This window comes from Leucopleurus acutus (genome assembly GCF_964270905.1).
Source record: "Leucopleurus acutus genome assembly, chromosome: 8".
NCBI lineage: Eukaryota > Metazoa > Chordata > Mammalia > Artiodactyla > Delphinidae > Leucopleurus > Leucopleurus acutus.
This window is the reverse complement of record NC_139151.1, coordinates 106405299-106432682: the sequence shown is the minus strand read 5'-3', so window position 1 is coordinate 106432682 and position 27384 is coordinate 106405299. Positions and strand designations below refer to the sequence as shown.

The window sequence follows — 27384 nt, the reverse complement described above, 5'->3', positions numbered from 1 at the left end:
CCCCCCGGGCTCTCTGTGTGGGCTCCCTGGGCTGTTTCTGTCAAAGAGGGGACCAGGGGAGGGAGGGCTTCTAATCTAAGGTGGAAAGATGCGCGGCTTGCCTCCTGCACGCAGGTGACCTGACCTCACGAGGCCCAGGAGATGCCCACCGCCGCGCGCGCGCCCCTTGCTCCTGCAGGCAGACACCACTGCACTCTAGACACATACCTCCCGCGGCCTCCTCTGCCGTCTGGCAGCTCCGCCCGGGCCCGGGCGCAAGGCCTTCCTCAGCCTGCGGCCCCTCAAGGGCACTCAAGCCCATGTGCTCCTTTCTTTCCCGGACTTGGCTCGCAGCGAGACGCCCGCGGATGTGCGTAGCCGGTGCCCCTTTGGAAGGCAGAGAAGCTTCCTTCCCGTGGATCCTTCACCCTGTCTCCTCCGACATGCACCCGGGGTTCTCTGGCCACGAGGTTCTTGGCAGTGGTGGGTGGTCCGAATGGGATCGTGCCCAGCTTTGCTTAGCTTTCTTTCTTTCTTTCTGCAAATCTGTTAGCATAATTCCAAAGTGGCCAAACAGATGTCACATGGAGTTAGTCAAAGCACAAAGTCACGATTCCAAGGAGGAGGGAGACCTGGCCGTGGGAAGCAGCCGGCGTGCAGCTGCTGTGCCCAGAGTGTCCGCAGGAGGGGAGCAGCTCCCCAGGAGCGGGGGAAGGGGCTTCTCTGCCTTTGGGCATTTTTTAAAATCGAAAGCGTGTTGAATTCTACGAAGATCAGAGCAGGCGAGCAACCACTTTGACACGCAGGATAACAGGGCTCACGGTGGGCGTGTGCCGCGGCCACCCCCAGTTCTGAGCCCGGCCGAGGGGAAGCATCGCAGCTGAGACAGCCCCTTTGTCCCCCGCCGAGGCCAAGGAATAGGGTACTTAGGGGCTTCTCCCCTTTTCGTCTGAGCGTCCAGGAATCCCACCAGCTTGTCTTAACAGTACAGCAGGTTTTCTGAAAACCCAGCGGGCATGGCGCATAGACAGAACCCGGGGTGAGGGTGCAATGCAGATGAAGGAAGGAGGGCAGAGCAAAGACGTCTCGTGGGCTGCCAGTCAGGCCTCTGGCAAGGCTTTCTTGGGCCCTGCCGCGTTCTTTCCCCTGGAGCCCCTCCCCTGTAACAGTACCTCTAATTTCCAAGGGAGGTCGCCACCGGCACGCGAGCCACAGGACACCCAGTCAGGGGTCAGCATGCTCTCCCACGTATGGAAGAAGCTCGAATGTCAGGTTTTTGGCTTTTATTATGATTTCAGAACTAGCCTAGCCCATCTCTAATTATACAAACATGATTTTTTTCCTTTTTCCTTTATGCTCACAGTCGAGTGTCTGATGAGGCCTGGAACAGCTCTAGAATGAATACGTAAAATTTAGCGATTTAAAATCTCTTTCTTTACTGCAAGTTTCAATAGTTGTACAGATAGTTTATAAGCACAATATTTTAAGAAAAAAAAGTGGCTGGTCTACTAGGCAGCCTTTGTGCCACTTCAGTGCTAGAAAGTTAAAGAAAAAAAAACTTTTGTGATTTAATAATACTATTTCTGTGGAATAATTATAAAAGTATGACCTTTTTAAATCAACCTTATTTGGATGCATCTGAACCAGCAGAGCTGTGTTATATTTTCTATCTTTGCTAGAACTTCGTCATCGAAGGACAATTATTTCTTCAAAAGTGGTTGTGTTTCACAATGCAGCAGTTTCTCCAAACACAAACACACTCACCACACACCCCGTCTTTCCAGCCACGTGCCCCTGAATTGGAAACTGAGTTTTGGACCTTCTGTTCCAAAACCTTCTGCAGGTCCATCTTTGTATCTGAATGATCCATTCCAACTTGAAATCAATTGAGTATTAAGGCGCTTTACTTCCGTGTACTTTCAATTTTTCCATCATGAGATGAACAAATCTTACCCTAGAGAAATTTCAAGCCAAGATACTACAGGTGGCCTGCTGAGGCTGCCCGATAGTTCAGAAAATGTAAAATGGTGGTTTGGCCATTATCTGTCTTCCATTTGGTGATACTGCAAAACCCACTAAGTACACCACCTCACCGTGGCTCTTCTCTCCTTTGCCTACTGTTGGTATTACCTCTCTGCTCGGTGCCAGGCAAAATGCTAGACAGACAGGACGAGTAAAGGAGGCCGCGGGTAGATGGTAACCAACGGCAACTTGGGGGCGTTGGGGTTACTGAACTTCGGTAACCAGGAGGTGAGAGCTGGCTGCTACTCCCTTCCTTAAAGAGACTTCAAGTCACGTGCAACTGACCGGAAGCAAGCAGACTGAGAGACAAAAGAGCTGGTGACATTGGTTGTTTCACACTGTCTTACTGTAGAGAAGTAACAGGCCCCATCAGAACCTGCCCTGACCGACAAAATATACACATTATTGCCAAGATGAATCAGTCTCTAGCTCCATTCGCCAGGTCTGCTACAGAAAGCAATAGTTCCTCATTTAAACCACCGCCCACTGTTCTCCCCCTTGGGACACGTCAGGACCAGGCCCTACCCTGTGCCCCTCTTTAATGGTGAAACAGATGTTAAACTGCTCATATAAAGATCATGTTAATACTATTCCAGGTTTTGAAAAGATCCACTTTTGTTATATACTGTAATTTAAATAACTTGCATTTACATGCCTAGTTTCTGTAATATTGTGTATACAAAACCAAAATTGCTCCAGATGTAAATTATGTATACCTGCCAAGATACCTTCTCCAGGGTGTCTGTGCACATTTTAAGTAAATCCATACAATATAAAACTGACTCAATGTGACTGTTGATTTGCTGAACTTTACATATCACAAAGTGAATTATTTGTGGTACTTTAGTTAATAAAACGGTAATTTTTTTTTTTTTCCCCTGAGTTACTGAACAAGCAAGCATTACCCAGGGTGATCTGGCAATGACTTTTTGCGTGTGGGCCACAAATATTGATTTTTTTCCCATTAACAATTTTTTTGTTTGTTTTTTTTAGAAGCTAATCCTTTTCACACTACAGTTTGTGTAACGTGTTCGCATTATCTGTGTTTCTGTTACTTTTGTGCTTTTATTCTTTTTAGACCTTATTAAAAACAAAAAGGAAAAACGAGCTCCTGTAATTTGCACTTTCTCCCAATCCTTAAATCTCTTGTATGGCAACCAAAATTACTGTTAAAAAAAAAATAAATATACTATTGCACTAAGGTTGTGGTTCTGATTGCAAAACAGTGAAAACTTTCTGAATCAAACAAAAAGTTGCCAAGCTTACAATCCAGCCACTTGACCTCTGTGAAGCTGACCAGACGGTAGCTTTCCTCAAAGAGTGAAGATTCTCCTTTCGGTGAGCTAATCTGCCCTGGTTCCACTTCCTTAAAGCTTTCTCGGTGTATGGGTGGAAACGAGTATTCTTTCAGAACTGGGAAAGTGTCACGGCGGGCGGACATCTGCGAACGCTGGCGCTCCTGTCTGTTTGGGACGGAAGCAGAGGGGCCCGGAGGGCGAGCCCGATACAAGCCTTCCCCCCAAGGGCACAAGCGGCGGCGGTCTTCCTGCCGTGGGGTGTGCACAACCAGCCAGGCAGCCCCACCGGCTGACACAGAGACACAACGTTTCGGTGAACGAGGCAAGAGAATGCGTCTTCTGGCCAAGAACTGAGCCTGGAAGACACGGGCTATCCCTTCTGCTGGAGGGAAGCGTATTTTCGACTTCAATACTGAACCTCTTCCGCCTCGCAGCAGTGAAAAGTCACTGTCTTTAGTTCCTGAACAGTTCCTTCTGTTCTGGCACATTCTCCTCTTGAACGGCAGCCACTCTGTTTCCATGTTTCTGAAAACATCTCAGCCTCGTACCTTTTGTAGTTTACCCTCCCTGAAGTCCCCCTGCTCCACCATCCAATGGTTCTTCCCAGACCCTAGCCACCACCCCCATCTTCACTGTCCAGTGGTTTCTTCCAGACCACTTCTTCCTGATGAATGTATCTGTTTGTCTTAAGAAAAACACAGACATTGGAAGACTTTTTCTTTTACCTGTACTTTATTTGATGCATTTTAATAACCAGTGAACTGGAATGTCTTCTGTATTTGTAGATATCCACGTACACACGCAAGTAGGTGACAGTTCCACAGTGGCTGGGTGGCCACAGCGGCTGCATGCACACGGGCCTGCCGTGCTTTGTGGGGAGGCGGGTAGCTTCCAGGCTTGTTTCTCAGACTTCAGCAGATCTGATCACTTCAATTTATAACCCACGCTGTATCAGTGGTTTGTTTCTTTATCGTTCCTACAACGTGTCTCTACATTTCACAGTCTTTCCCGTGTTATGTTTAAAATCACAACAGTCACTGTCCATTGCTTCTACTCTGGAACTCTGTGTTTATAGCAATTCTGAAACTCTAATATGAGCCTTCAAATACATACAGAAACAAAAAAAAGGAAAAACGTGAAGTGTGCGCCTTGGGTGTTTTGAACCTGATCTGCATAAAACCATACTGTACTCAAATGCTGTATATTTAATGAAAGGGTAAATATACCTCCACTGTATTAATGTAGCTGATAAAATAGTTACAGTGCCTTGGTTTCTGAAATGAGAAGCCCATATCAATGCACAACGAAAAGTAAAGAACAATTCGAGAAATGAAATGTTGAGAAGACCTAGACATGATTCTGGAGCCTTCCTCATCATAAGACTGTGGGATATACACAGTCATTTAAGTTAAAAAATAAAAAGAAAATTGAAATAAGATTGTGTTATCAATTAATTTTACATTGAAAGTGCTCTCTAGGGCGTCCCTGGTGGCGCAGTGGTTGAGAGTCCGCCTGCCGATGCAGGGGACACGGGTTCGTGCCCCAGTCCGGGAGGATCCCACGTGCCGCGGAGCGGCTGGGCCCGTGAGCCATGGCCGCTGAGCCTGCGCGTCCGGAGCCTGTGCTCCGCAACGGGAGAGGCCGCGACAGTGAGAGGCCCGTGTACCGCAAAAAAAAAAAAAAAAAAAAAAAGTGCTCTCTACTATATCACTTTCAGTATTCTCATTTAGTGGAAATACAAACATGGTTTCTTTTCCAGGGAAAAGAAAATGACATTTTTACCAAGAGTCCTGGGCTTTCAGACCTACTTCCCCATGTGTTGTGTCGCCCCCGAGTGGTACTTGTTGGTAATGCTTATCCAATCAGCAGTACCAATCCGATCCATCATCTTCCACGTTTTGTGAAAAATAAAATGTTTGTTTTTGGTGATCAAGGCCACTCATCACAAAAGAATTACTTCCATTTTTCGTAAGCTATAGGCGTGGCAACACAAGTCTGTTTGTTTTTTTAAAAGAAAGACGATGTAAGAAGTACATCAGTCTAGTTCTCAAGGCCATCGTCTGCATTCGCTCAAAGTTAAAACGTTACGCTGCCCTGCACAGCCTTCGTCACCGTGCAAGCTGGGTGTGAGGTGTAGGAAGAACGGCCGCCCTGCCTGGGGCTAGATTAATCACAGCAACAGTGAGGCCCGCGGGGCGGTGCCGCCCATCTTCCAGGGCCCCTCGGCAAGCCGGCCGGACCCTTCCGGAGGCAGGGCAGACGCCACATGTTGTGTCCACGGCACGCCTCTGGGTTCTTCCGCCAGGGGCCTGTGCCTCTTCACCTCCCAAGACTATCAGTGGTGCTGCTGTTCACCGGGCCAAAGGCAACCAGATACCCAGGCTTTTTCATTTCAGTCAACAAACGTAGCCACCATGGGAGAATCTGAACGGGGTGGCTGGGGAGACACGGCCCGGTTTCCCGGGGGCACTACTGCACATGCTGCTGCGGCCTCTGATGGAGGTATGTACCAGCCCAAGAGCCAAAGGGGTGAGACACCGACCACGGCCGCTGGACAAGACGGACGGGCAGGCCAGCCCTGGGCCCTGCGTGAGATGGGGCCCCGGGAAACAGCCGGGTGAGCAGGACTGAGGTCAGAGACATCTGATCACTCGCCTGCACCTGGTGGCCGGCACACCTGTTCTGACGCTCCAACACCTCAAGCCATCCTGCCACTGCCCACTCAGTCTTCCTTGCCAAGGAACTTAAACGGAATTAGATGTGTTCTTCAAACCCCAGAACACAGAGAGCAGGAAGGGAACACAGCCCTTAAAGCTCCAGGGAAGAGACCACAGCACAAGGCAGAAATCCATTATTTCTGTGCACAGTCCCGAGAGGGAGTACAGGCTGGAAACAATAGTAAATCTCTCCGCGCCAGGCACCACTCAGAGCACTGCACCCCGAGCGTCTAACAGAGCTGTGAGGCAGGAACGAACAGCCCCATTTTACAGATAAAGAGACAAAGTCTTGCCAAGGTCCACAGCGAGCGCAGGACCAGGACGTGCTGTAGAGCTTCCACAGCTACGCCCACTTGTAGGGAAGAACCCCAAGAAGTGCTGTTTGTGTCAGGATCCACCACTGGTGACAAGGACACATCACTCTGCCCCCCTCCAAGTGCATTTGCGAAGAGCCAGGGGTCCAGGAGGCTGGGCAAGCTGGGGGCTCCTCCCAGCTGAAACCCCTCAGGGTTGTGAAAAAGGGAGATTTAATTCAGAGGCAACCCGGATGCCTCACTTCCCTTGGCTAGAATCAGGGAAGCCTGGACCTCAGGATCCCAGGTTTTTACAGAGCAAAGACATGATATTTGTAAAATGACCCCCAGCTCTGAGCCATGTGACACATGGCATCTGCTTTTATTCCCATCAGAATTCCAACTCAAAGCTGATTATCTCCTTTACCGACGAGGAAACAGAGGCTCAGAGAGAGCAGATGCCACCTCCTGTGGGGTACGGCAGCTGGAGACCGTGAGTCCTACCGAGGGAGCGGCCCCGGCCCATCCTCCCATTAGACTCTTCCTGCCCCGGCCCTGAACTACCCTAATTCCTCCCAGTGCGTTCTCCTGTGGCCTAAGTCAGTCCAAGCCCGCCTCTATTGCCCGCAGCTGCAGCTTCCTGGCTGACACAGCACCTGACCCCAATGCCAGTGTGTTTTCTCCCATACCCAGCAGCCTCCTTCTGCAGTGAGAACTGGGGCAGCCCCTTCCTCTCCCTTCACTACCCCGCTCAGTGGCAGAGACAAAGGCCAATTGAAAAGGAGTCACCGGGCTGCACAATGGGTTTGAAAATGAGTCTACCAGGCCCACACAGCTTTGAAGCTTCATAAAGCCAAAAGCAGGGAGCCGCGGCTTCCTGCCTTGGCCTTGGAGCCTGCCATCTGGGCAAGCTAAAAATAAAGGCTCCTTTTTCAAGCAAGAGTTTATAAATGTGACCACAAAGGCCCTGATGAAGACATCAAGGCCCTGGAGAAAACCACATGGCCTGAAACGTTTAGCACCCCACAGGCTCGCCAGGAAAGCCCAGCTCTCCCTCTCCCACACAGGCACCAGTGACCAGCTCTTTTCTGGCAGCAACCAGGAGGACGAAGTGGAGAGTGTGGGGGCTCTTTATGGGGGCAGTGAAGGAGACCATAGAAGGAGAAGACTGGGTATAACACAAAGTACAGCAGTGGCAGCACAGAAACAGAAACGGCCACGCCGCTCCCAGCCCCGCCACCCAGCCGCGCGCCCCCAGCGTCCCAGTGGCCTGGGCCCGCCCGCCTCTCCAAGCCTTCCCTCCTTGCTCACCTTTTGCTCCAGCTGCATGCCCACCTTTGGGCCTCCTCCGTGCCTGAACCTGGAATGTTCCTCCCCCTCTCTGCATGGCCTGGACCACCAAATTTCGAGTAGAATCGCCCCAATCACGCGCTCACATCTCCCCATTTTCTCTTTTCACGGCGCTGATCACTAGCTCAGATTGGCTTATTAATTTGCTTACTGATTATGTGCCCCCCACAAACACACACACACACACTTCTGGAAGATAAGCCCCACGAAGACAGGAGCTCTGCCTACCTCATGCCCTGCTGTCTCCCTGCAAAGGCAATGTCTGCACAGGCCTTCTTCCAGAGGCCCCTAGTTGCCGCTCAAGCCTCGGGCCCACCGCAGCCATCCTGCAGCCACTCTGGCTCCGGAAGCTTCCATCTGGTCCTCAGAGACCTGGTAAAGACAGAGACTTCCCTAGTGCCTCCAGGGACTCCTCCCGAGCGCTGCCTGCCCCTGTACTGACCCTTCTTGACCCCTGGCCCGGAAAGTTACTGCGAATCCTCCCCCTGGCCCACCCATGTTGCTGCAGCCCGCGTCGTCTGCGGCCCCGCCACCCCGTGAAACCAGGCAGCTCCTCTATCTAGAGCTAATATGCCTCCCAGGTCCTGCCCCAGTAGCGGCTGCTGGGGCAGAAATCAGAGCCGTTGCCAGGTGGAGGGGGTGGCAGCTCCTCCCCAGGGAGGCGGCGGGTCACCGGGTGGGGAGAGAGGCACTTCCCAAATCCCTCACCAGCGGCTAAGCAGACGGCGCTGGGCCGACACCCGGGCTCAATCTCCTCCTGCCCCCTCCCTCTCCCGCCACGGGCCTGCCACACGGGATGGGCCGCACCAGGCAGGTAGAAAGCACCAGCACCATGGGGGAACTCGGGGTATGGCTGGGGGGACGGAATCCCCCAGGGCCGGGGCCGGGAGCGCAGTGATTCTCCCAGAACCGGGGGTGCGGCTAACTTACCTCCATTCCCAGCTTCTGGAGGAAGGCGCCCGTTCTGCCGTCCGCTGGCGGAGAACTGCTCCGCGGACCACAAAGGCGCCCGGGGTTGGGGGGCCTGCGCCCTCCCTGGGGGGCCCCAGGTAGCCCCGGGAGCCGCTGCCAGGCTCCGGGTGGAAATGGGCCGGAAAACGGAGTGCAGAGGGGTCACAGGGACCGGCCGGGCATCGAGGGGCCTCGCGCGCCATCTCGTCGGCCTCCTCCACCCCGCCCGCCCCGGACACGGCCTACGTCGGAACCGCCTCCAGCCCAGGACGCCAGTGCCACCCCAGCCGCCGTCCCCAGGGCCTGCACCGGTGCCCCAGGACGCCAGCGGACCCAGCGGAGCCAGTGGGCCCAGCAGGCCCGTAGCCTGGCCTCGAGATCCTGCGCTCCTCCCTTGAGCGGACGCTCGAGCAGAGCGCAGAGAACGCTGGGCGGGCCACGTGCCCCCTGTTAACCAATCACGACTGGCAAAAAAAGGACCGCAGGGCACGTGCCCCCGTGAGCCAATCACGACTGGCCAAAAAGGACAGCGGGGCACGTGCCCCACGGGGACCAATCATGAACGGCAAAATGTGAATCCATGATTAGCCCACCTGAAGTAGGCCGGGCAGCTTCTGACCAATCCGGAGGCCAGGAGGCGGGCCATGGACGAGGCGGCCCCGCCCACCCGGAACCTCGGCTCTGGAGACTCGGGCGTCTTGGCCTTCCTAGCCACAGCGGGGCCTGGGAGCTACAGGTGCTCTCCAGGAGCCAGCCCTGGGGGAAGCGGGGACAGCCGCTGCGGAGGAAACCGAGAGCTCCACCCTGGCTCCCTTTCCTCGGCGAGGCCCATGTTCCCCCGCCCCCACCTGTCCCCACGCCCACTCTCAGCTGCCAGGCCAGGGAGACTCCACTGTCGTGGGGCTCAGACAGCCGTGCGACCCCCGCTTTTCCATTGGGAGGAGCACACTGTTGAAGGTCATTGTCTTAATAGATTTGTCGTTTTGAGTTTCAGGGCCTCACAACCGCAGCGGCTGTATATGGAGAAAGAATTACTGCAGTCCTGCCGCCAGACTTTCAGCACCTAGGCGAACATATCGCCTTCCCTCTCTTCAACACCCATCCCCTTACCTTTCTCCAGTCACGATGCGATTGCACTATATTGCTTTCCCTTCCCCCAAGGCTTGTTACAGGGTTGCAGTGCCCCCAGCTCTTCGTGGTAATGGCGGTGAGATATTCTTCCCTGAAGAATAAACTTACCCGCAACCCTCCAGCTGTGCAGCGTCGGGGTACAGCTGAAGAGCCACAGCGTCCTATTTGGCTGTGTGGCACTGAGTGCATGCCCCCGCCCCCCACTCTCCCAGGGGCGGTGGCCCTGCAGTTTGCCGAGCCTGCATGGGGACACCTCTGAGGGCAGCCCATCCGGCCACACCGAACACCCCGAGGCCGCCTCCATCCTCCTGAGCAGAGGGGCCGGTGATTTTGCCCTGGGTGACCCCCCCCCAACCATGGTTTACTCTCCAGGGTGGGACCTCCTCATCTGGGAACCAGTCGCCCGGTTCCCACCTGTACCAACCACCAATGAACCAAGCAACCTCTGGGCTTCTCAGTGTTTCCATCTGAAATATGGGCTGACAATCCCGGTGGCCCCAGGACCTTTGTGGGGGCAGATGAGGTCCTGCATAGGAAATTCTTTGGCAATGCAAAAGGGAATAAACACACACAGGCTGAAGTATTTATTTAACCAGGAGGTAAATATACATGTGGTACAAAACTCAAATCAGGAAAAGGCATGTCTCCCTGCCCCACTGGGCTCCCCAGACCCGGGGCCCCACCCCAAAGCCTATTAAAGATCCCTTGTGATTGTTTCCTGGCCGGGTGCATACATCTGCAAGCATGTGCGTATGAATCATTTAAAAAACCCAAATATACCTCACTCTACACACTGCTGGGTACTAGTCTTACCCTTTTTAAAATTATTATGAAATATATTGGACATGCCAAAAGGATGGGGGAAAAGGAGCACCCAGGTCCCCACCCAAATGAAGACACCAAACACCACAGGTAGCTGTGGTGTTTGGTGTCCAAGCCCCTTGCACCCTCCCTCCAGAGTCTACCTCCTTTCCTCCCACCCAGAGGTAACCACTGCCCTGAGCTTGGCGCTTATCATTTCTATGGATGTGTTTATATGTTTATTGCTTGTGTATGTGTCCATAAACAATATGTAGTATTATTGTGCACATTTGAAAGCCTTATGTAATTGGTCTCTACTTCATGCATGATAAACCCACAATCCTTATAAAGAAAGAGAATGGTGCCCGGCACTCATTCACCACGCAGCTGTGTCCGCTGCCATCATCAGCGGTAGTACCCTGATTACTGGCATTCATGAACTCTGCAGCTGTTCCAATACGACTTTTGAGATTCATCTAAGATGACAGATGCATCTCTAAATCATTTGTGTTCACAGTTGAGTAGTATTTTATTATATGCATATATCAAAATTTATTTATCCGTTCATTTGTTGATCCATCTTATAGAGTATTTCCTTTTTTTCTGCTATAAAAACAATACTTTTGGGGCTTCCCTGGTAGCGCAGTGGTTAAGAATCCGCCTGCCAATGCAGGGGACACGGGTTCAAGCCCTGGTCTGGGAAGATCCCACATGCCGCGGGGCAACTAAGCCCGTGCGCCACAACTACTGAGCCTGTGCTCTAGAGCCCGCGAGCCACAACTACTGAGCCCATGTGCCACATCTATTGAAGCCTGCGCACCTAGAGCCCGTGCTCCGCAACGAGAAGCCACTGCAATGAGAAGCCCGCGCACCGCAACAAAGAGTAGCCCCTGTTCGCCGCAACAAGAGAAAGCCTGCATGCAGCAACGAAGACCCAGTGCAGCCAAAAATAAATTAAATTAAAAATTAAGAAAAAAACTTCATCACCCCAAAAGGAAACCCCATGCCCATTAGCAGTCACTCCCCACTCCTCGTCGTCCCCCAGCCCCCGGCAACCACTAGTCTGCTTTCTATGGATTTATTGAGGCTGTTTTTTATCTCTACGTCACCAATTCTTATGCAAAAAAGCAAGAATATATAGTCAGTCAGCCCTCCATATTCATGGGTTCTGTATCCTCAGATTCAACCAACCACAGATTGAAAGTATGTGTGGGAAAAAAAATTCCAGAAAGTTCCAAAATGCAAAGCTTGAATTTTCCATGCACCCAGCAACTATGTACATAGTACTGACATTGTATTAGGTATTATATGTAATCTACAGAGATTTAAAGTATATGGGAGAATGTGCATGGATTATTTGCAAATACTACGCCACTTTACAGAAGGGACTGGAGCATCCACAGATTTTGGTGTCCGTGGGGGTCCCCGAAGCACCCTCCCCAGTCCCCGGGATACTGCGGGACAACGATAGTGGGAAACAAATCACTGCTTTGCTCAGAGAGGGCAACCAAGCTGTACGGAGTTATTGGCACCATCTAGTGGTCAGCTTGAGGAAATGTCTTGCTAAACCTCCTCCCCTTCTCTATTCTATCCACGCCCCTTACAGGATCCTGCCCAAGCTTGCCCTTTCCAGCTCCTTCCAACAATCATTAATCTCCTTTAGGCAAAATCTCCACCAAATACCACACAACCTCTTCCGCCACCCAGAAATGAGGACTAGACAAACAAGTGATGCCAGTATCTCTCTTTGCCAGTGGGCAGATTTTCAGAAACGCCGCCACCCTCTCCTTGAGGCAATGTCCCCTTATGGACCCAAGCCCTACTCACGTCCGCTGTTCCAGCAGCACACCTTGCTGGACCTAGAGCCTCATCTCCTGCCCCATGCGCCTGGCAACGCCCCTAGGCTCTAGGTGCAGGTACTGACGAATCGATGACCTCGTGGTAACCTGGGTGTCAGGGCTAGCTTTCTGTGCTGTGTGCCTGCTCCCTCTTCTGTTTCACCCCTAAACACGTTCTTTACCTTCTTACAAGCTGGACTCTGCATTAACAAGATGCTTGTTAAAATTTATCTAACACTCTTGGTGTTTTATGGCAAGAGGGTTTTCATAATGTCTAGTCCCAAATATTTTCAGAATTGAAAGTCCTTGTTTGAATTTCCCGTGAGCTTGTAGAGAATCATTTGTGTATTTTTAAGAAAGGAAGCAAACAAAGGAGAAAAGGAAGAAAAAAGGGAGCCATTCACTGAAAGTAAATTAAACCCAAGCAACAACAAAAAATGTTTTCACTTACTAGATTGTCAGAGGTTTAAAATTTTTACAATACTCATATTCGGCAAAAATACGAAGAAACATGCTCTCTTGCGTAAACTACAGCAAACCTATTTACAGAGAAATTTCCTACTCATTAACCCAGTGAATCAATCGGGAATTGTGTTTGCACTTACAACGGATACTGAAAATAACAATGGTGTAAATAGAAGTTTTATCAACACACACACACACACACACACACACACACACACACACACACACACACACACACACACACACACACACACACACACACACACACACACACACACACACACACCCTGAGCTGTGAGTTGAGTTTTACTCAGGTTCTTACTGAACGGAACCTGAACTGGAGACCACCTCTGATAGCTCTGAGAGGAAGGGGGAGGGGCCAGTCTGTATATGGCCGGCTAGGAACATGCACGGCCAAGCATACACCTCAACGAAAGGTCACTGTTGGGACTTCCCTGGCGGTCCAGTGGTTAGGACCCAGCACTTTCACTGCCAGGGGCCCAGGTTCAATCCCTGGTCAGGAAACTAAGATCCCTCAAGCCACGTGGTGCAGCCAAAAAACATTTTTTAAATAAAAGTTAAAAAACAAAAGTTCACTGCTGCTCACGAGCAACAGGTATGCATCTCATTTAATGATGTGTGTGCGTGTGTGTGTGTTTTCTGTGTATGGGAAGATGCAAGAATCTGGGTTCATTACAATTCTTCTGAGGTCTCCATCTACCTAGGGGGCCTGTCTTTCCGAAGTACAGACAGCTTCGTGCTGTTCTTCGTCCTCAGTTCCTCTCAGGGTGCACTGTCAGCAGCTGCAGTGACTAATGATTTAATCCTTGTAGAACTGGATGGTGGGCATCATTCTTTATTTTAGTTTATTTCTCTGCCTCATTAAAAAAAGAAGTACTGAAGCGGCAAGACTAGTGTGGCCACTCCATGACGCCATCGTGAACCCAAGCTCTGCTTCTGCTCCGCCATCCTCAGAGGGAACCTTCAAAATGCCTCATAGTCCAAAACAGCTGGCAGAAGGCCAGCCATCACACCCATATTCCAGACGACAGAAAGGGGAAACAGGGGAATGGGGACTGGCTGTGAATGAGCACGGGATCAGGGCCTCACCTACGAGGGACACTGGCCAAGGGGAACGGCTCTGATTTGAAGCCACTTCTCAACACTCACACCACAGCAGCTTGGGTCACTCGTTCAATCACTACATCAGCTGCAGATCATCGATCCAGCACCTTCTGGGAACCTGATACCAGCCTCGTGGGGGAGGAGAGGGAAAACAGGGACCCTGCTCTTCAAAAACAGCCTAAGGGGGCTTCCCTGGTGGCGCAGTGGTTGAGAGTCCGCCTGCCGATGCAGGGGACACGGGTTCGTGCCCCGGTCCGGGAAGATCCCACACGCCGCAGGGCGGCTGGGCCCGTGAGCCACGGCCACTGAGCCTGCGCGTCCGGAGCCTGTGCTCCGCAATGGGAGAGGCCACAGCAGTGAGAGGCCCGCTTACCACACACACAAACAAACAAAAAAAAAAAAACAGCCTAAGGACGGGAGATTAGCTCCCCGTGGCTGCTGTCACAAATGACCCCAAACCTACTGGCCCAGAACAACAGAAGTCCGTTACCCTACAGCTCCATAGGTCAGCATCCAGCGGGCGTCTCTCTGGGCTAAGATCAAGGTGAGGGCGGGGCTCGTGGCTGCAGGAGGCTCCCAGGATGAACCTGTTCCCTCGCCTTTTCCGGCTTCTAGAGGCGCCCCCAGTCCTTGGCTCGTGGCCCCTCCCTCCACCTCCCAAGCCAGCACCGGCGGGTCAAGTCCTTTTACAGGCCATCGCTCTGATCCCCCTTCTGTCTCCCTCCTCCACTCTTAAGGACCCTTGGGATTACATGGCACCCATCGGATAACCCCAAACCAAGGCCAGCTGATTAGAGACCTTACTTGCCCTTTGCCATGTAGTGTGACACAGTCACAGGCTCCCGGGACTGGCACGTGGACATCTTTGGGAGGTCACTATTCTGTCCACCCGAGGGTTATCAGGCCTACAGAAAATGTTCACACGCATCTCCTCACACAGCCCACCCGGGAGGTGGTGTTTCCATTTGTTTTTTTTCTTTACGTTATTTATTTATTTTTCGCTGCGTTAGGTCTTTGTTGCTGCACACGGGCCTTTCTTTAGTCGCGGTGAGCGGGGGGCTACTCTTTGTTGCGGTGCGCGGGCTTCTCATTGCGGTGGCTTCTCTTGGAGCACGGGCTCTAGGCCTGCAGGCTTCAGTAGTTGTGGCACGCGGGCTTAGCTGCTCCGCGGCATGTGGGATCTTCCCAGACCAGGGCTCAAACCCGTGTCCCCTGCATTGGCAGGCGGATTCTTAACCACTGTGCCACCAGGGAAGCCCGGTGTTTCCGTTTCTAATAGGAGGTTTAATCAACAGAGAAAATACTGACAATCTAGAGACGGCAGATGTTAGTGGGAAATCTCTACAGCTCACAAATGACAACTGAACTGTCTCAGATGGTTTTGAACATCACTGAAGAAGCAATATTATAACTCTGATTGTGGGCAGGAAAAAGGAAGCTTCTCAGCCAACCTATTTCTATTTGCCTACGTTCCCTTCCATTTGTCATTTTCACAATCACAGATGCAGAGTTTGTCTTCCCAGGGTAGAACAGACAGGTCAGAAGAAATATCCAAAGGGGTATTGGGAGAAAAAAAAAAAACCCAACAGAATTTAAAACCTGGGTCTGAGAGGATAAGATTAGGGTCTCCTAATGTTTCAGGAAAAACAAATTCCTAAAACGTATTGTTATGTCTTACTGGTAAGATGCATACACTCTACCCATCAGATCCTTAAGGTATATCCTGGCAAAACACTCCAAATTCAAGTACAGAGAATGAGCCCTGAAGCCCCTGTCTGGGAGGAAAGAAGACATTGTTTTTAATCCCTTTTTCAGATGAAGAAATCAGAGCGTAAAGTCAAGCAGGTGCACGCCCCATGCGGCACGTCCAGGGCGCAGAGCATCAGAACAGGCCTTCCTTTCCCGAGAGGCCCCACCTGCCCGCCAGGCTCTGCGGTCAGCAGGACACACACAGACACGTCACACGGACACGGCCAAGAGGTGGTCACAGGCGGAGACAGGCTGGGCAGACGCTGGGCCAGCGGGGCCTTCCTGCCCCTGCCTTTGTCACGTTCTGCCCTCACCCCGTCGTGGGGAAACCTCCCTGCCCCATTTCTTCAGGAACAGCGTCCCCCGCAGGCGGCTGCAGGCAGGGCGGCCCGACTCCCAGCACTGGGGCCTCCCATCCGACCCCACACATTGCCGTGGAGGGAGGGGCCTCTCAGGCTTGGGTCCCGCGAGCAAAGCTGGCCCAGGGGGCAATGGGGCTACCTCCAGACTTGAAGGGGCTCAATGGGGCAACTCAGCACCATGAGAAGGTTCCACAGGGGGGTCTGGTGGGAAGGAAATGAGCCCAGGAACTCAGGCTCCCAGCTCCCAGGTGACCCAGGTCAGCTCCCACCAGACCCGGGGAGTCAGGAACACGATGGGGGGCAGCCAGGGCCGACTTCCAAATTCCTGAATTTTCAGAGAGCGCCACTGTAACAGTCCTCCAGTCTTAGCTTGAAAACAAAAGGTCACCACCACACCTGCCTGAGGGTCTAGGCAGCCCACCAGGCCAAGGTCCTCAAGAGGGGGCTGGGGAGAGCACATCTTCCAGAAGCTTCGAAGCTCTCGTTCCGCCAGATGAGCCGCCTGCAAGGGGAGCCCTGCCTACCGCCTTGGAAACCAGGGAGCCGGGTTAGCACGCAGCACACCCCACCCCTCACCGTCGGAGGCTCCAAAGCAGGAACCTGCACAACTGGGAGCGGACCACCACGGAGCGGGGCGGCCTGGACGTGTCAGTCCTGACGCTTCTCTGCTGCCGCCCACGACCTCCGGGGCTTCCTGGAGGCTGACCTGGAGGCTGCAACCCCTCTCCCCCCACCACCCAAGCCTGCCCTTCCTCCGCTCAGCACCACTGTCTCCTGGACACGGACTGCTGCGCCCCAGAGGAAAATGATACCTTTGGCTACACTGCAATCACCTCGCGATGTATTTTGAAAACCGTAATTCAGAAATGAGTTTTAAACACAGCATTTTCCGTCTTGCTTGGAGCCCTTGCACAAATTTCGAGAGTTAAAACATTTCATGTCCTAAAAAATACCTTTTAAGGAGCGTGCTTCTTCAAAAGGGAAGCTGGCTGGCCCAGAGCTGATAAATACAAGGTTTTATACCTCGCCGGGTGGTGACAGCAAGGCCGTCCCCCACTGTAGAATGAAGTGAATCAGCAGCAAGTGGATCAAAAAAAGTTTATTTTGAATATTTAATTTAAAAAAATCATACCTATGAGGTGTGCTACAGAAATTCAGATACAAGAATTGCATATAAAACCCGACCTAATCGTTGTAAAGCAAATGCACTTCAGGAAGGAAAACGTGTACCTCATGGTCACTGGCATCCCAACACCAGAGACATTTCCACGTGGTCCCCCAGGAGGACACTGCCGCGGCCACGTGCAGGAGCCGGGTGGGCCTCGCGGTCCCTCCCGGGGGAAGGGCTCCCCGCAGCAGCCACGGCAGCGTCTCGGGCCACAGCACTCCCTCTTGTTCTCAGCCAAGTCAATCCATCAGATTTTGCTGTCACTTAACGTGATATTTTGGCAAAAAGAGCATGGCCTCCTTGATGGGAAGCATTTCTGCGGTTCACCATGGGGAAGGGACCTGCCTTCCCCCAGCAGCGGCTGTCTCCCCACAGGGCGGACACAGGCCAGCTGCCCGGGGCTGGGGACAGCGGGAGGACAGTCTTTAAGGGACTGGTGACACTGAAGCGGGGGCGGGAGCAGGGGCCCAGCAGCCCTCCTGGAGGCCGGGCGTCGGGGGGGAGGCGAGAGAACGAGGACAAGAGGAGGGAGCCGCGGAGAAAGGGGGGGGTCTTCGCTGAAACCCAGCAAAGACTGTGGGATTTCACAGCGCAAGGGGCTTTTCCGACCGAGCCGACAGCTCCCGTACTTTCTAGCGACTGCCCCACAATTCTAACTTCCTATCAGGCCCTCCCTCTTCCTCCAAAACCCTGGGTGGGGACTCCTGCCCCCACCTCGTTGGAGCAGAGGGCGAGAGGCGGGCAGGGACAACACGCACTCAGGACCAAAGGTCCCCGAAGTGGCTCCAGGCAACAGTTGATTTGGCAGGAAAAAAAAAAAAGAAAAACAACTTAAATGCATAAAAACAATCACCGAGTCCTCCAAGGAGCATGATTACAATATATTAGCAAGTTCTGTGGCGTAAACATTTTCAAAAGCATCAGCAAAGTATTAAATATAAAAGCAGTGCACACTCCCCTCGGCACCCTGAAGAAAACACCGGAAGGCGGGCGTGGCCACAGACGGCGAGGGCGTGGCCAGCTACCTACTGCCGCAGCTCCACGTAGTTGGCGGGGAAGAGCCCATACCTGCCCTTGCACAGCCCGCGCCACCAGCCATCGTCAATCATCTCGATGTTGGTGATGATGTCATCGGGGTCGAAGGAGATCTCATCATCGCCCGCTAGGGAGGAGGGCACAGAGAGAGGGCAGCGGTCACACTCGGCGTTCCCTGCTCAGCCACCAGAGGAAAAGCCTCCAGCAGCCCCTTGAGCTGGCGGTCTCCCACTGAGGCTCCATGGGAGTGCAGGGTTCTGGGGGTGCAGGGTCCTGGGGGTGGAGGGTTCACTGTCTCCCCTACTCTGTGAAGGGGGCTCTGCACGCACAGGGGCGGACACAGAGACAGGGCAGAGCCCTTCGAACAAAACCCTAACCCAGAGCAGATGAAGTGTGGCTGAGGGAGATACAGGAATTCCTTGGACTGTATCTGCAACTTTTCTATAACCTTGAAATTGTTCCAAAATAAATTCTTTTTAAAAATCGTAAATAACGCCCTGAGAGTCAGACTTTGAAGAGACGAACGACTGGAAGCCCCGCCACCACCATTTCCAGCCCTCGGGGCGGTGTCTCACCAGCCTGGTAGTCGTAGAGGGCGATGGCTGTGATTCCAAGATCGTTCTCATATTCACCGTAGGTACCCTCCTCTAGAACAAACCAGAACAGGGTCTGAGAGGGAAGCAGAGCTCACTCTCCCTCCCGTCAGATGCCCCTTCCTCGGGTCCGGGTGGAGGAGCCTGTCAGGAGAGGATGCTGCAGGGGTGCCGAGCGTGAATCGGGAGGGTGCGCCGTGGGCCGCCGGGCTCCTGCCCCCAAGGGGAGGACCGGCTCCAAGGAGCGAATCCACGTGTAATGATCTCGATAGAGGCACTGGCGGCTCTCGGGGTGTCGTTTCTGACATTTTAAAGACTGACCACTACTTTTAGGAAAGGTCGCGTCATGAACGAACGAACGGCAAGCAGCAGACGGCTGACCACACCTCGCGCTGTGCCCAGGGAAGGTGAGAGCCCTGCCCTGGTGTAGACTCTGATACTGATTCTCAAGTCACTCCAAGTGGGGAACGGGCTTGTGTTAAATCTGTCCAAACACAGTAAAGGAAAGCTCATCTCTAGAAATCAAAGACCAATTTGAGTGCTCATCCATCCATAGGATTTTCAGAGCGCGCAGAAATCTCCCCCTTCAGAGACCTCAACGTACTCTGGCTTCCTGGAAGACCTCGCGAGCTTCTACTCTGATACAACAACAGCAAGAGCCCCTTCCTCCAAGCCCACCCCTCTCAGCGCCCTCAGCACAAGCAAGGATCTCCTGGAACCCCCCGGGAGGCCAGGCCAAGCCCCCTGGGGTCTGGGGCCCGCAGCAGGAGGACAGGAGCCCCGCAAGCATGGCAGAGGTGGGGCAGGTCGGCCAGCAGGGGAACAGAAGCAGAGGGCGTGGAACGCAGGAGACCCGTGTACCTGCTTGGTAGTGGCCCGGGGCCTCCGTGCTTTCGTAGACGGCCTCGGGGTCATAGGCCTCCCGGTACTCGGTGGCCTCCGTGCTGTACACCGGCTCAGGCTCACCGGTGTGGCTCGGCTCGGCCTGGAACGGAGCCGCGGCCTGCGGAGAGTCAAGGAGACGGTTCCCGTGGCCCGTGCCGGGTCACGGCCACGGCCACACGGCCAAGAGAGACACGCGGACCACTCTCGGCCCCGGCTGAGACAAGACAGACACAGGGATGGGGAGGCGTCACCTGCTCACACCCCGCGGATGCCTGGGCCCTAATGGGTCCCGCAGTGCTGAGGGCCAGGCTCCCCTTCACAAGCCCGTCCTCACACCCCCGATACCCTGAGTCCTGCCGTCACCAAAGACCTGCCAGCTGCGAGAGCCCCACTTTCCTGGGGCAGGTCTGGCCCGTTTCCTCTTTGGGCCCCAGCCCTCCCGGGCCTCTGCCGGCAGCTCCACGGCATCACCCCATCCCACTGGCTAGGGCAGCTGAGCCTGCGGGTGGCGGGTTCCATCCTCACCGAACCCTCCGTGGAGGTGAGGCAAGGAAGTGACCAACAAGTCCCACGCAAGAGGACATCAAGAGCGCTCTGCTGACAGCCACCTGCGCCCCGACCCCAGTTCCCAAACATCCACCACCGACAGCGGCTTCAACCAGCGTTTCCGACCAGGGTCCACCTGAGGGCACCCTCGCGGGTCAGAAAGGAAGGTGCCCACGGAGAGCCCCAGGGAGAGCCGGCGGTCAGGCCTCGGCTTCCCACAGAGGGTGACAGAGGGGTGCGGCAGGCCGGGAGCGCTACTCCACAGGCCACAGGGCAGGGCTCCACCTGGGCCGGGCACCGGGCGCCACTCCAGGGCTAAACAACGGGGTGACGGACTCCTACTGGCAATTGCCCCTGGAGGTGAAGGGAACAGACCGGAGGGTGAGGGGCCAGACGGTACTGCAGGGTCACGCGGAGCCGCTCAGTGGTCAGCGGGTCACCCCGAGCAGGTCACTGCAGGGACACTGCACACAGCCGCCAGCAACGCCCTAACCTTCCCGCAGCAGCCCCCCCACCCGTCACGTGGTTGGGCAGGGCTCCCTGCCCCACCCAGCACAACGTGTCATTCCAGCCTTCTCAAGGGACCAACCGCTGGTGACGGGCCCAGCAGTGGGCCCCGACGGGCGGATGCACAGGGGCCCCCTTTGCACGGGATTACAGATTCTAAGACCGCACCCGCCATACCTGCCACACCTGCCAGGCAGAGGGGTGAGCCTACGGACCACCCCGAGGCCCAGGCCCACCCACGGTGCTCCCGAACCCTCAGCCCCTTTAGGCCCCAGCCGAGTTGAGCCAGTTTCAGTCCCCTGTGACTCAGTGAGCTCTAAGTGGTGACGTCCAGGTGAAAGGGACAGCGGGACAGAGGGGACTCGGGCTGGGCCGGGTGTGGGTGTGGACGGCAGGGGCCGAGCTGCTCTGGGAGGGGGGCCTGCGGAGCCTGTGGAGACCCGGCCGTGGGCAGGGGGGCAGGTGGCTCAGTGACCCAGGGGTCAAAGGAGCAGGTCCTGGGGACTGAAGACTGAGGAGGAAGGGCCAAGGACAGAGCCTCCGGAGAACACGGTGCTCGAGAGAGGCCAAGGGAGGAGGGCCGGGGGCTGCGGCCGGGCGGGCGGGGACGAGGGTCCTGGAAGGGGGTGTGGTCCGGGTCGAGGGCAGCAGGGAGTGGGTGAGGGAAAGACCCGGGCACCGGCTGACCCTTGGAGGCTGACTCAGGAGAGCACAGCGGGGCCGGCAGGCGGGTGAGAAGGCTGGTGGGGAAGCCGAGGCAGCGAGCGGCCCCCCCACCCCTCGCGCTCAGGAGGGCTGCCCTCGGGGCACCGAGCAGCACAGGGCGGGACCCCATCCACGGGGTGCTAAGCTGGGAAGGGCGTCTCCAGGGCGTCAGAGACTCATGGGCAAAGCGGATAAAAGCACCAACCTCGCGGACGGGGCTTGAAGGCAGCCTCTCCCGGGCCGGCTGGGGCGTGGGCGACGCGGGGGGCGTGGGCTTCTGGGCCCGGGCTTGCTCCTGGAATGCAGAGACAGCAGCAGTCAGCACGTCGGCAGGCCTCCCCGCGACTGCTGCTGCTGCCGGAGGAAGGAGCGGCAACACGGAGCAGAGGCAGGGCGCAGAGACGTCAAGGGAGCGTCTGCTCTGCAGGCAAGGTCATGCGGTCAAGTCTTCTCTCAAGACACGGCCCTGGTGGCCCACGCAGTCCTGCCCCCAGGGCTGACGGAACCAGCCAGAGGCGGCAGTGCCCCCCGCACACCTGATCCGCACGCCGTCACCTGGGCTCCAAGCTGATGCTGTAACGGATTGAGACCTCCGGGGACCTTCTAACGGAGTGAAGGGATTTTGCACGTAGGACGGACGTGAATCTTGGGGAGGCCAGAGGATGGACAGCGGTGGACAGATGCTGACATCCCAACCCCCAAAGTCCTGTGAATGTGTGCCCTCACAGGGCAAGAGGCTGCAGACGTGACCAAGGTAAGGACCCGAGACAGGAGGTGACCCTGCATTACCCGGGTGGGCCCAGTGTCATCACAGGTCCTTACAAGCGGTCCTTACAAGCGGGAGACAGACAGTCAAAGCAGAGCTTGGAAGGGGCCACGAGCCAAGGCGGGGGCAGGGGGGAGGGGAGGGGGGCTCTAGAAGCTGAAAAAGGCAAGGATGCGATTCCCCTCTGCAGCCTCCAGAAGGAAGCAGCCCCGTCACCCCTCCCAGGCCTTCCGGCCTCCAGCCTGTGAGGCGGTAACCGTGCGCCATCCTAAGCCACGGCACGCGGCCCCGGGAAACCGGTGCTGACGCCTGTGAGGTGGACCTTCTCCACACCACCGATCAGGAACCTGACGGCCCGGGGAGGGAAGTCGCTCGCCCAGGGACAGGACGGGGGCAGCAGACGCAGGAGCCGCACCGTCCCCACCCACTCCCCGCCTGCTCTGCCAGGCCGCCTGACAGCCGGCGGCGGCACTGCCCACTGGAAACCACCCCCTCCGGAGACCACGCGGCTCTGGACCCCAGTGTGGCTTTGCCTGACCCGCACCAGCAGGACGGTCACGAGTCCTCACGGCGCTGGCAGCTCGCCCACGAGTGAAATCCCTGAGGCAGCACGATTCCCCGAAGGGGCCAGGCCTAGGCCGGGCCTGCCGCCCACCACGCAGTGGCACGAGGACCCGTGACGGCCCCTCCACCCCACCACACCCCAATCTGGCGGGGAACAGAGACGTTCCTTCTCGGGGGCACACTCGCTCCCGAGAACGTGCGGGTCGAGCATCCGTGGCCGCCCCGCCTGCCACAGGGAGCGCTCGGACGCGTGCGGGCCGTGTCCTGCCCCAGGAGAGCGCCTCACAACCCAGAGGGCTCTGGTGCGAGCGGTACCGTGCCCATCGATGGGAGCCACTCGGGGACAGGCGGGCGGGGAGAGGCTGGCAGGGGCTGGACACAGCGAGGGACAACACGGCGGAAGGGACAGCGAGAGAACCTCAAAGGCAGAGGGGCTGGACAACAGCGACCGAGAGCCTCCTTCTTCTCAAGCCCTCCAGCCCTTCTGCAGCTTTCAGACTGCAGGGGTCCAATTCCGAACCATAAAACGAGGAAGGCGTTATGTGAAAACGAGACCAAGTTATCGGAAAAAATGCCTCCTAGTGTGCACGTGTGTGTCTGCAACAAAGAAAAACTTATAAGCACCTAACTAAAAACTTAAAGGAGAGACAGCTTTAGAGTTTCTGACAATTAAGGAACGGTATGTGGTAATTATACACGTTTGCTATCATCCCAACTTCACCACGTGTGATAAAAACGTGTTATCAGGGCTTATTTAATTCCCAGCTCCAGCGCCCAGCGTTTCCTGCCCCTGCCCGTCGCATGTTAACTGCCTCAACCGCCCACTCACCCTTGACGGGCTCTTCAGAGCCCTAACCACTGATTTGAGGAGGAAATGTCCTTAGGTTTAAATAGAGCTTTACAATCTACAAAACAACACACGCGTTATTTCAGATTCGACTTCCTAGCCACCCGAGTCATGGCGCCCCCACACCCGTTTCACGGGCAAGAACGTGGGCCGCGGGACAGTGCGCTGATCCCGTCAGGCCGCCCGGCTGGTAGGTGGCGGAGGGGGACCCGGGCCATCAGACGTCAGTCCAGCTACAGAGCTTTAGGAAGGAGCGAGTCCACACCCTCCGGCTCACCCCTCACAGCTCGCACCTTCTCCAGCGCAAGGACAGTTTGTAAAGGACCACAGAAACAACCGCCGACCCGAGCTCCAGAAGCAAGGGCTACAGAGCCGGCAGACGGCCTCCTCCACGGGGATCCCTTCTGTGTCCTCAACCTGCCACCCGAGGGGACAGCGGGTTCCCGAGGGTGACGGGTGGGAACAGACTGAGGGGGAGATGTGTGGACGGGGGCTGGGCCAAGGGCACGAGGGCCGCCAGCCTGACGGGGGAGGACAGGCCCGCAGTCGCCCAGCACTGGAGCAGCACGGCTGGAGCCGGGGCACGTCGACCGTCTCGTGTCTGGTGGCAAGAACCTGGATCGTCTGTGTGGCTGAAGGCTAAGTTCCTGAGAGCACAGCCTTCGGCACGAGTTCAAAACGCTTTCTACTGACCACTTTCTGCAGCAGATGCAGGAACGAGCCAGACACACAGCCCCGCGCACGCAAGGGGGGGCCCGGGCGCCGCCCGCACTCACGTCCAGCTGCCTGCGCGCCGCCTGCTGTTCCCGCTGCTGCCTCGCCATCCTCTGCGCCCGCTCCGCCTCCGCCTGCCGCCTGTCCTCGTGCTCCTTTTCCCTCGCCAGGTTTTCAAAATTCGCTCTGATGTCACTGGTTTTGCTGCTCACTGCAGAGGAAGGAGAGATTTACTCAGGGCACCACCATCTCCCCCGGACCGGGCCCGCGCCAGGGCGGCCTGTCCCTCGGGCAGGCACCCCAGCTGAGGGCGATGCGCCCCCTCGGCTGCCGGCTCAGTCCCCCACCAGGAACGGCCTTCACCGTTGCGTGTGCTGTACCCACAGCGGGAAGACGGCATAGCCCTGCATCTGCAATGCTCTTACATTCCGAACACCACTGTTTTCTTTACCACCAGACACTCACAAGGAAAGAAAATCCCCCTAAGGATGCCCTTGATAAAACAGTAGAAAGTACTGATTGTGAGTAGATCTCAACCCTTTTAACATTTTGTGTGACAAAATGGGAGGGCGGAGCCCACTGCGACTGCCCCTGTGGACGTGCCGTGGGGCCTCCAGGGAGAACACGTGCAACTATCTGAGATGCAGGCTGAACTGATTTTTTTCCTGGAACATCATTTTCCCGGAATGGACAAACTACGGTTACGCCGCTGGGGTACGTGCCAGACCCTTTCTCCGAAAGGAACGAGCTGAGCCTATCCTGTCAAAAAACAACTACAGTATTTGTTGTCAGTAGGAAAACTCAAGCTTTCAAGCAAAATCAGAATTTTGGAAAATCCGTGTCCACTGCCGTGAGTATGACAATTTCCCGGTTTTACTCAGAGACTCCACGACGAGGTTGATACCGTTACCGAACGTGACCTGGGGGGCGCTGTATAATGAAAGGTGCCAGGGTGTGGAAGATCAGCGTGACTCGGTGATCGATACTCTCCAATGACCCTGACGTGATGTCACAAAGTCTTGCTGCGCAAGAGAGACCAACCTTTAAGAAAACCACTGGAAGGCTGCCTGCTGGACTGGGGTACAGAGAATACGACCGGAAACGACCAGTAGAATACTCTTCCCTTTTCCCACTGCTTATCTGGGGAGTCCAGATTTTCTTCACCACCCTAACGTGTCACGAGAGACTGAAGGAGTGAGAAGCAGCTAAGAGAGCTCAGCTGGCCAACACTGAGGAGATTCCACAGAAACGTAACACAACGCTACCCTGGAACCTAGCCAATATCGTATAATAACTGTAAACGGAGAATGATCTCTAAAACTTCTGAATCACTAGGTTGTACATCTGAAACTAATATTGTAAATCAACTAACTATACCTTAATGCAAAGAAATGCTACTCTTCTGCACTTTCTGGTTTTGAAAATGTAGTTATTTTTTTCATAAAAAGTATTATGCTAATAAGTGATAGTTTCACTGCTTTTAAATGTTTAAGTGAATTAATAAAATGGTAAATTCTTCTCGCCTCTATTTTAATTCTAACACAGTAAAGATCAGAAAACATAACCCATGTAAACAAAAGTTCTTTGGGGCCTCAGCAATTTCTGCCAGTGTCCTGAGACCAGAGTGTGTGGACTGTTGGCCCACAGGGCGTCCACAGGAAATAAATGGTCGTCTCCACTTGCTGCGTTTAACTGACCACTTCTATCATGTGTAATAACTCCCCCAACTAAACGATGTCCTTCCCAGGCTGGCCCATGTTTAACGGCTCCCCAGCAGACACCAGGACCGCAGGAGGCCCCACGCACGCAGCAGGCACCGGAAGGGCGGGTTGCGAGCAGCCCGGTCCTCGCCCGCGAGTGAGGAAGGAGAGGGCTGCCTGAACTCATGCAGACGCGGTGACATGCTGCTCAGACATGCCACGGCCGGGGCAGCGGCAGGTTCCGCAGGAACCTCCCAGGGCCCTTGAGGACGTGCAGTTAACCTAGCTCTGCTTTGGGAAGCACCCCCCAAAACAGATCCCCGCCGCCAGAGAGCTGCAACGCCCGTGTCTGAAAGGTGCCTCTGAACCTCTGCAGGAATGAACAGCTTCAAACGGGTAATCAACTGCTGTCCCCAAAATACACAGATCAACCACGGTCTCCGTCAATGCTGCATCTGCTCCTGCCGACGCTCCTCTCCCCCTTTAGCACTGTCCTGGGGACACCACACAGCGTGGAATTTCTCCCGGGAAAAAACACGGTGCTGCCAGGGGGTCTGCTAGGACTTACCTGCTTCGACAGGGACAGTCTTCTGGTAAGTGGGGGCCACCGTGGCAACGTCCTCAAAGGTGGAAGCGTTCTACCAAGACAGGAAAGGGGAGATCAGGAACGTATTTTTCTTTCTTCCTTTCCTCTCCCTGCACAAAGGCCTGCCCCAGGTCTTCCAAAAGAACCAACCAGAGAGCCCAAAGATTTCATATCCACCTGTTCTGCACATTAACAGAGGAGTGAAAAGTGTGTTGATAACACGTTGGCTGGTGACCATACGGGTCAGTCAGAGAAGAAACACACCTATGGGGAGTGGGGGGTGAATGAGCAGGGCCAGGATGTTTAGGGCAGTGAAACTACTGTGTAGGAATCGACAGTGGTAGATGCGAGTCACTACACGCCTGTGCAAACCGGCAGAATGGACCATCCCAGGAGAGAACCCTAAAGCCGACCTCAGCGCTGGGTGCCTACGACGTAGGCTCAATGCAGGTGCACAGATCCTAACAAATGGACCACTGGGTGGGGGAGGGGAGGTAGGGAGTATACGGGAAATCTCTGCACCTTCCTCTCAAATTCGAGCAAATTGCTCAAAAAAGCAGAAAAACCAAAAACCCTACCACATGCCTCCACTTCACAACCATAAACCAAGCACGTGTTCCTCCCAAGCTCTCGCCACGGACAGAATTTGCAGGCGAGCCCGGAAGCCTCTGCTGCGCTAGGAGAGGA

At 55.0% G+C, this 27384-nt stretch overlaps 1 protein-coding gene across 3 annotated transcripts in view; it reads right to left on the bottom strand.

Annotated features, from left to right (window-relative positions):
* Positions 1–17198: 17198 nt before the first annotated feature.
* Positions 17199–27384, bottom strand: part of CTTN (cortactin) — a 33135-nt gene continuing 22949 nt past the window's right edge. For all 3 annotated transcript variants that reach the window (XM_082845801.1, XM_082845799.1, XM_082845800.1), the window contains 6 exons: positions 26680–26749; positions 24474–24622; positions 21726–21815; positions 19739–19880; positions 18860–18931; positions 17199–18411 (listed from right to left, as the gene is read on the bottom strand). In XM_082845801.1, coding sequence (XP_082701927.1) covers positions 18275–18411; positions 18860–18931; positions 19739–19880; positions 21726–21815; positions 24474–24622; positions 26680–26749 — 660 coding nt within the window. In that variant the 3' untranslated portion in view covers positions 17199–18274. The remainder of the gene's footprint in view (positions 18412–18859; positions 18932–19738; positions 19881–21725; positions 21816–24473; positions 24623–26679; positions 26750–27384) is intronic.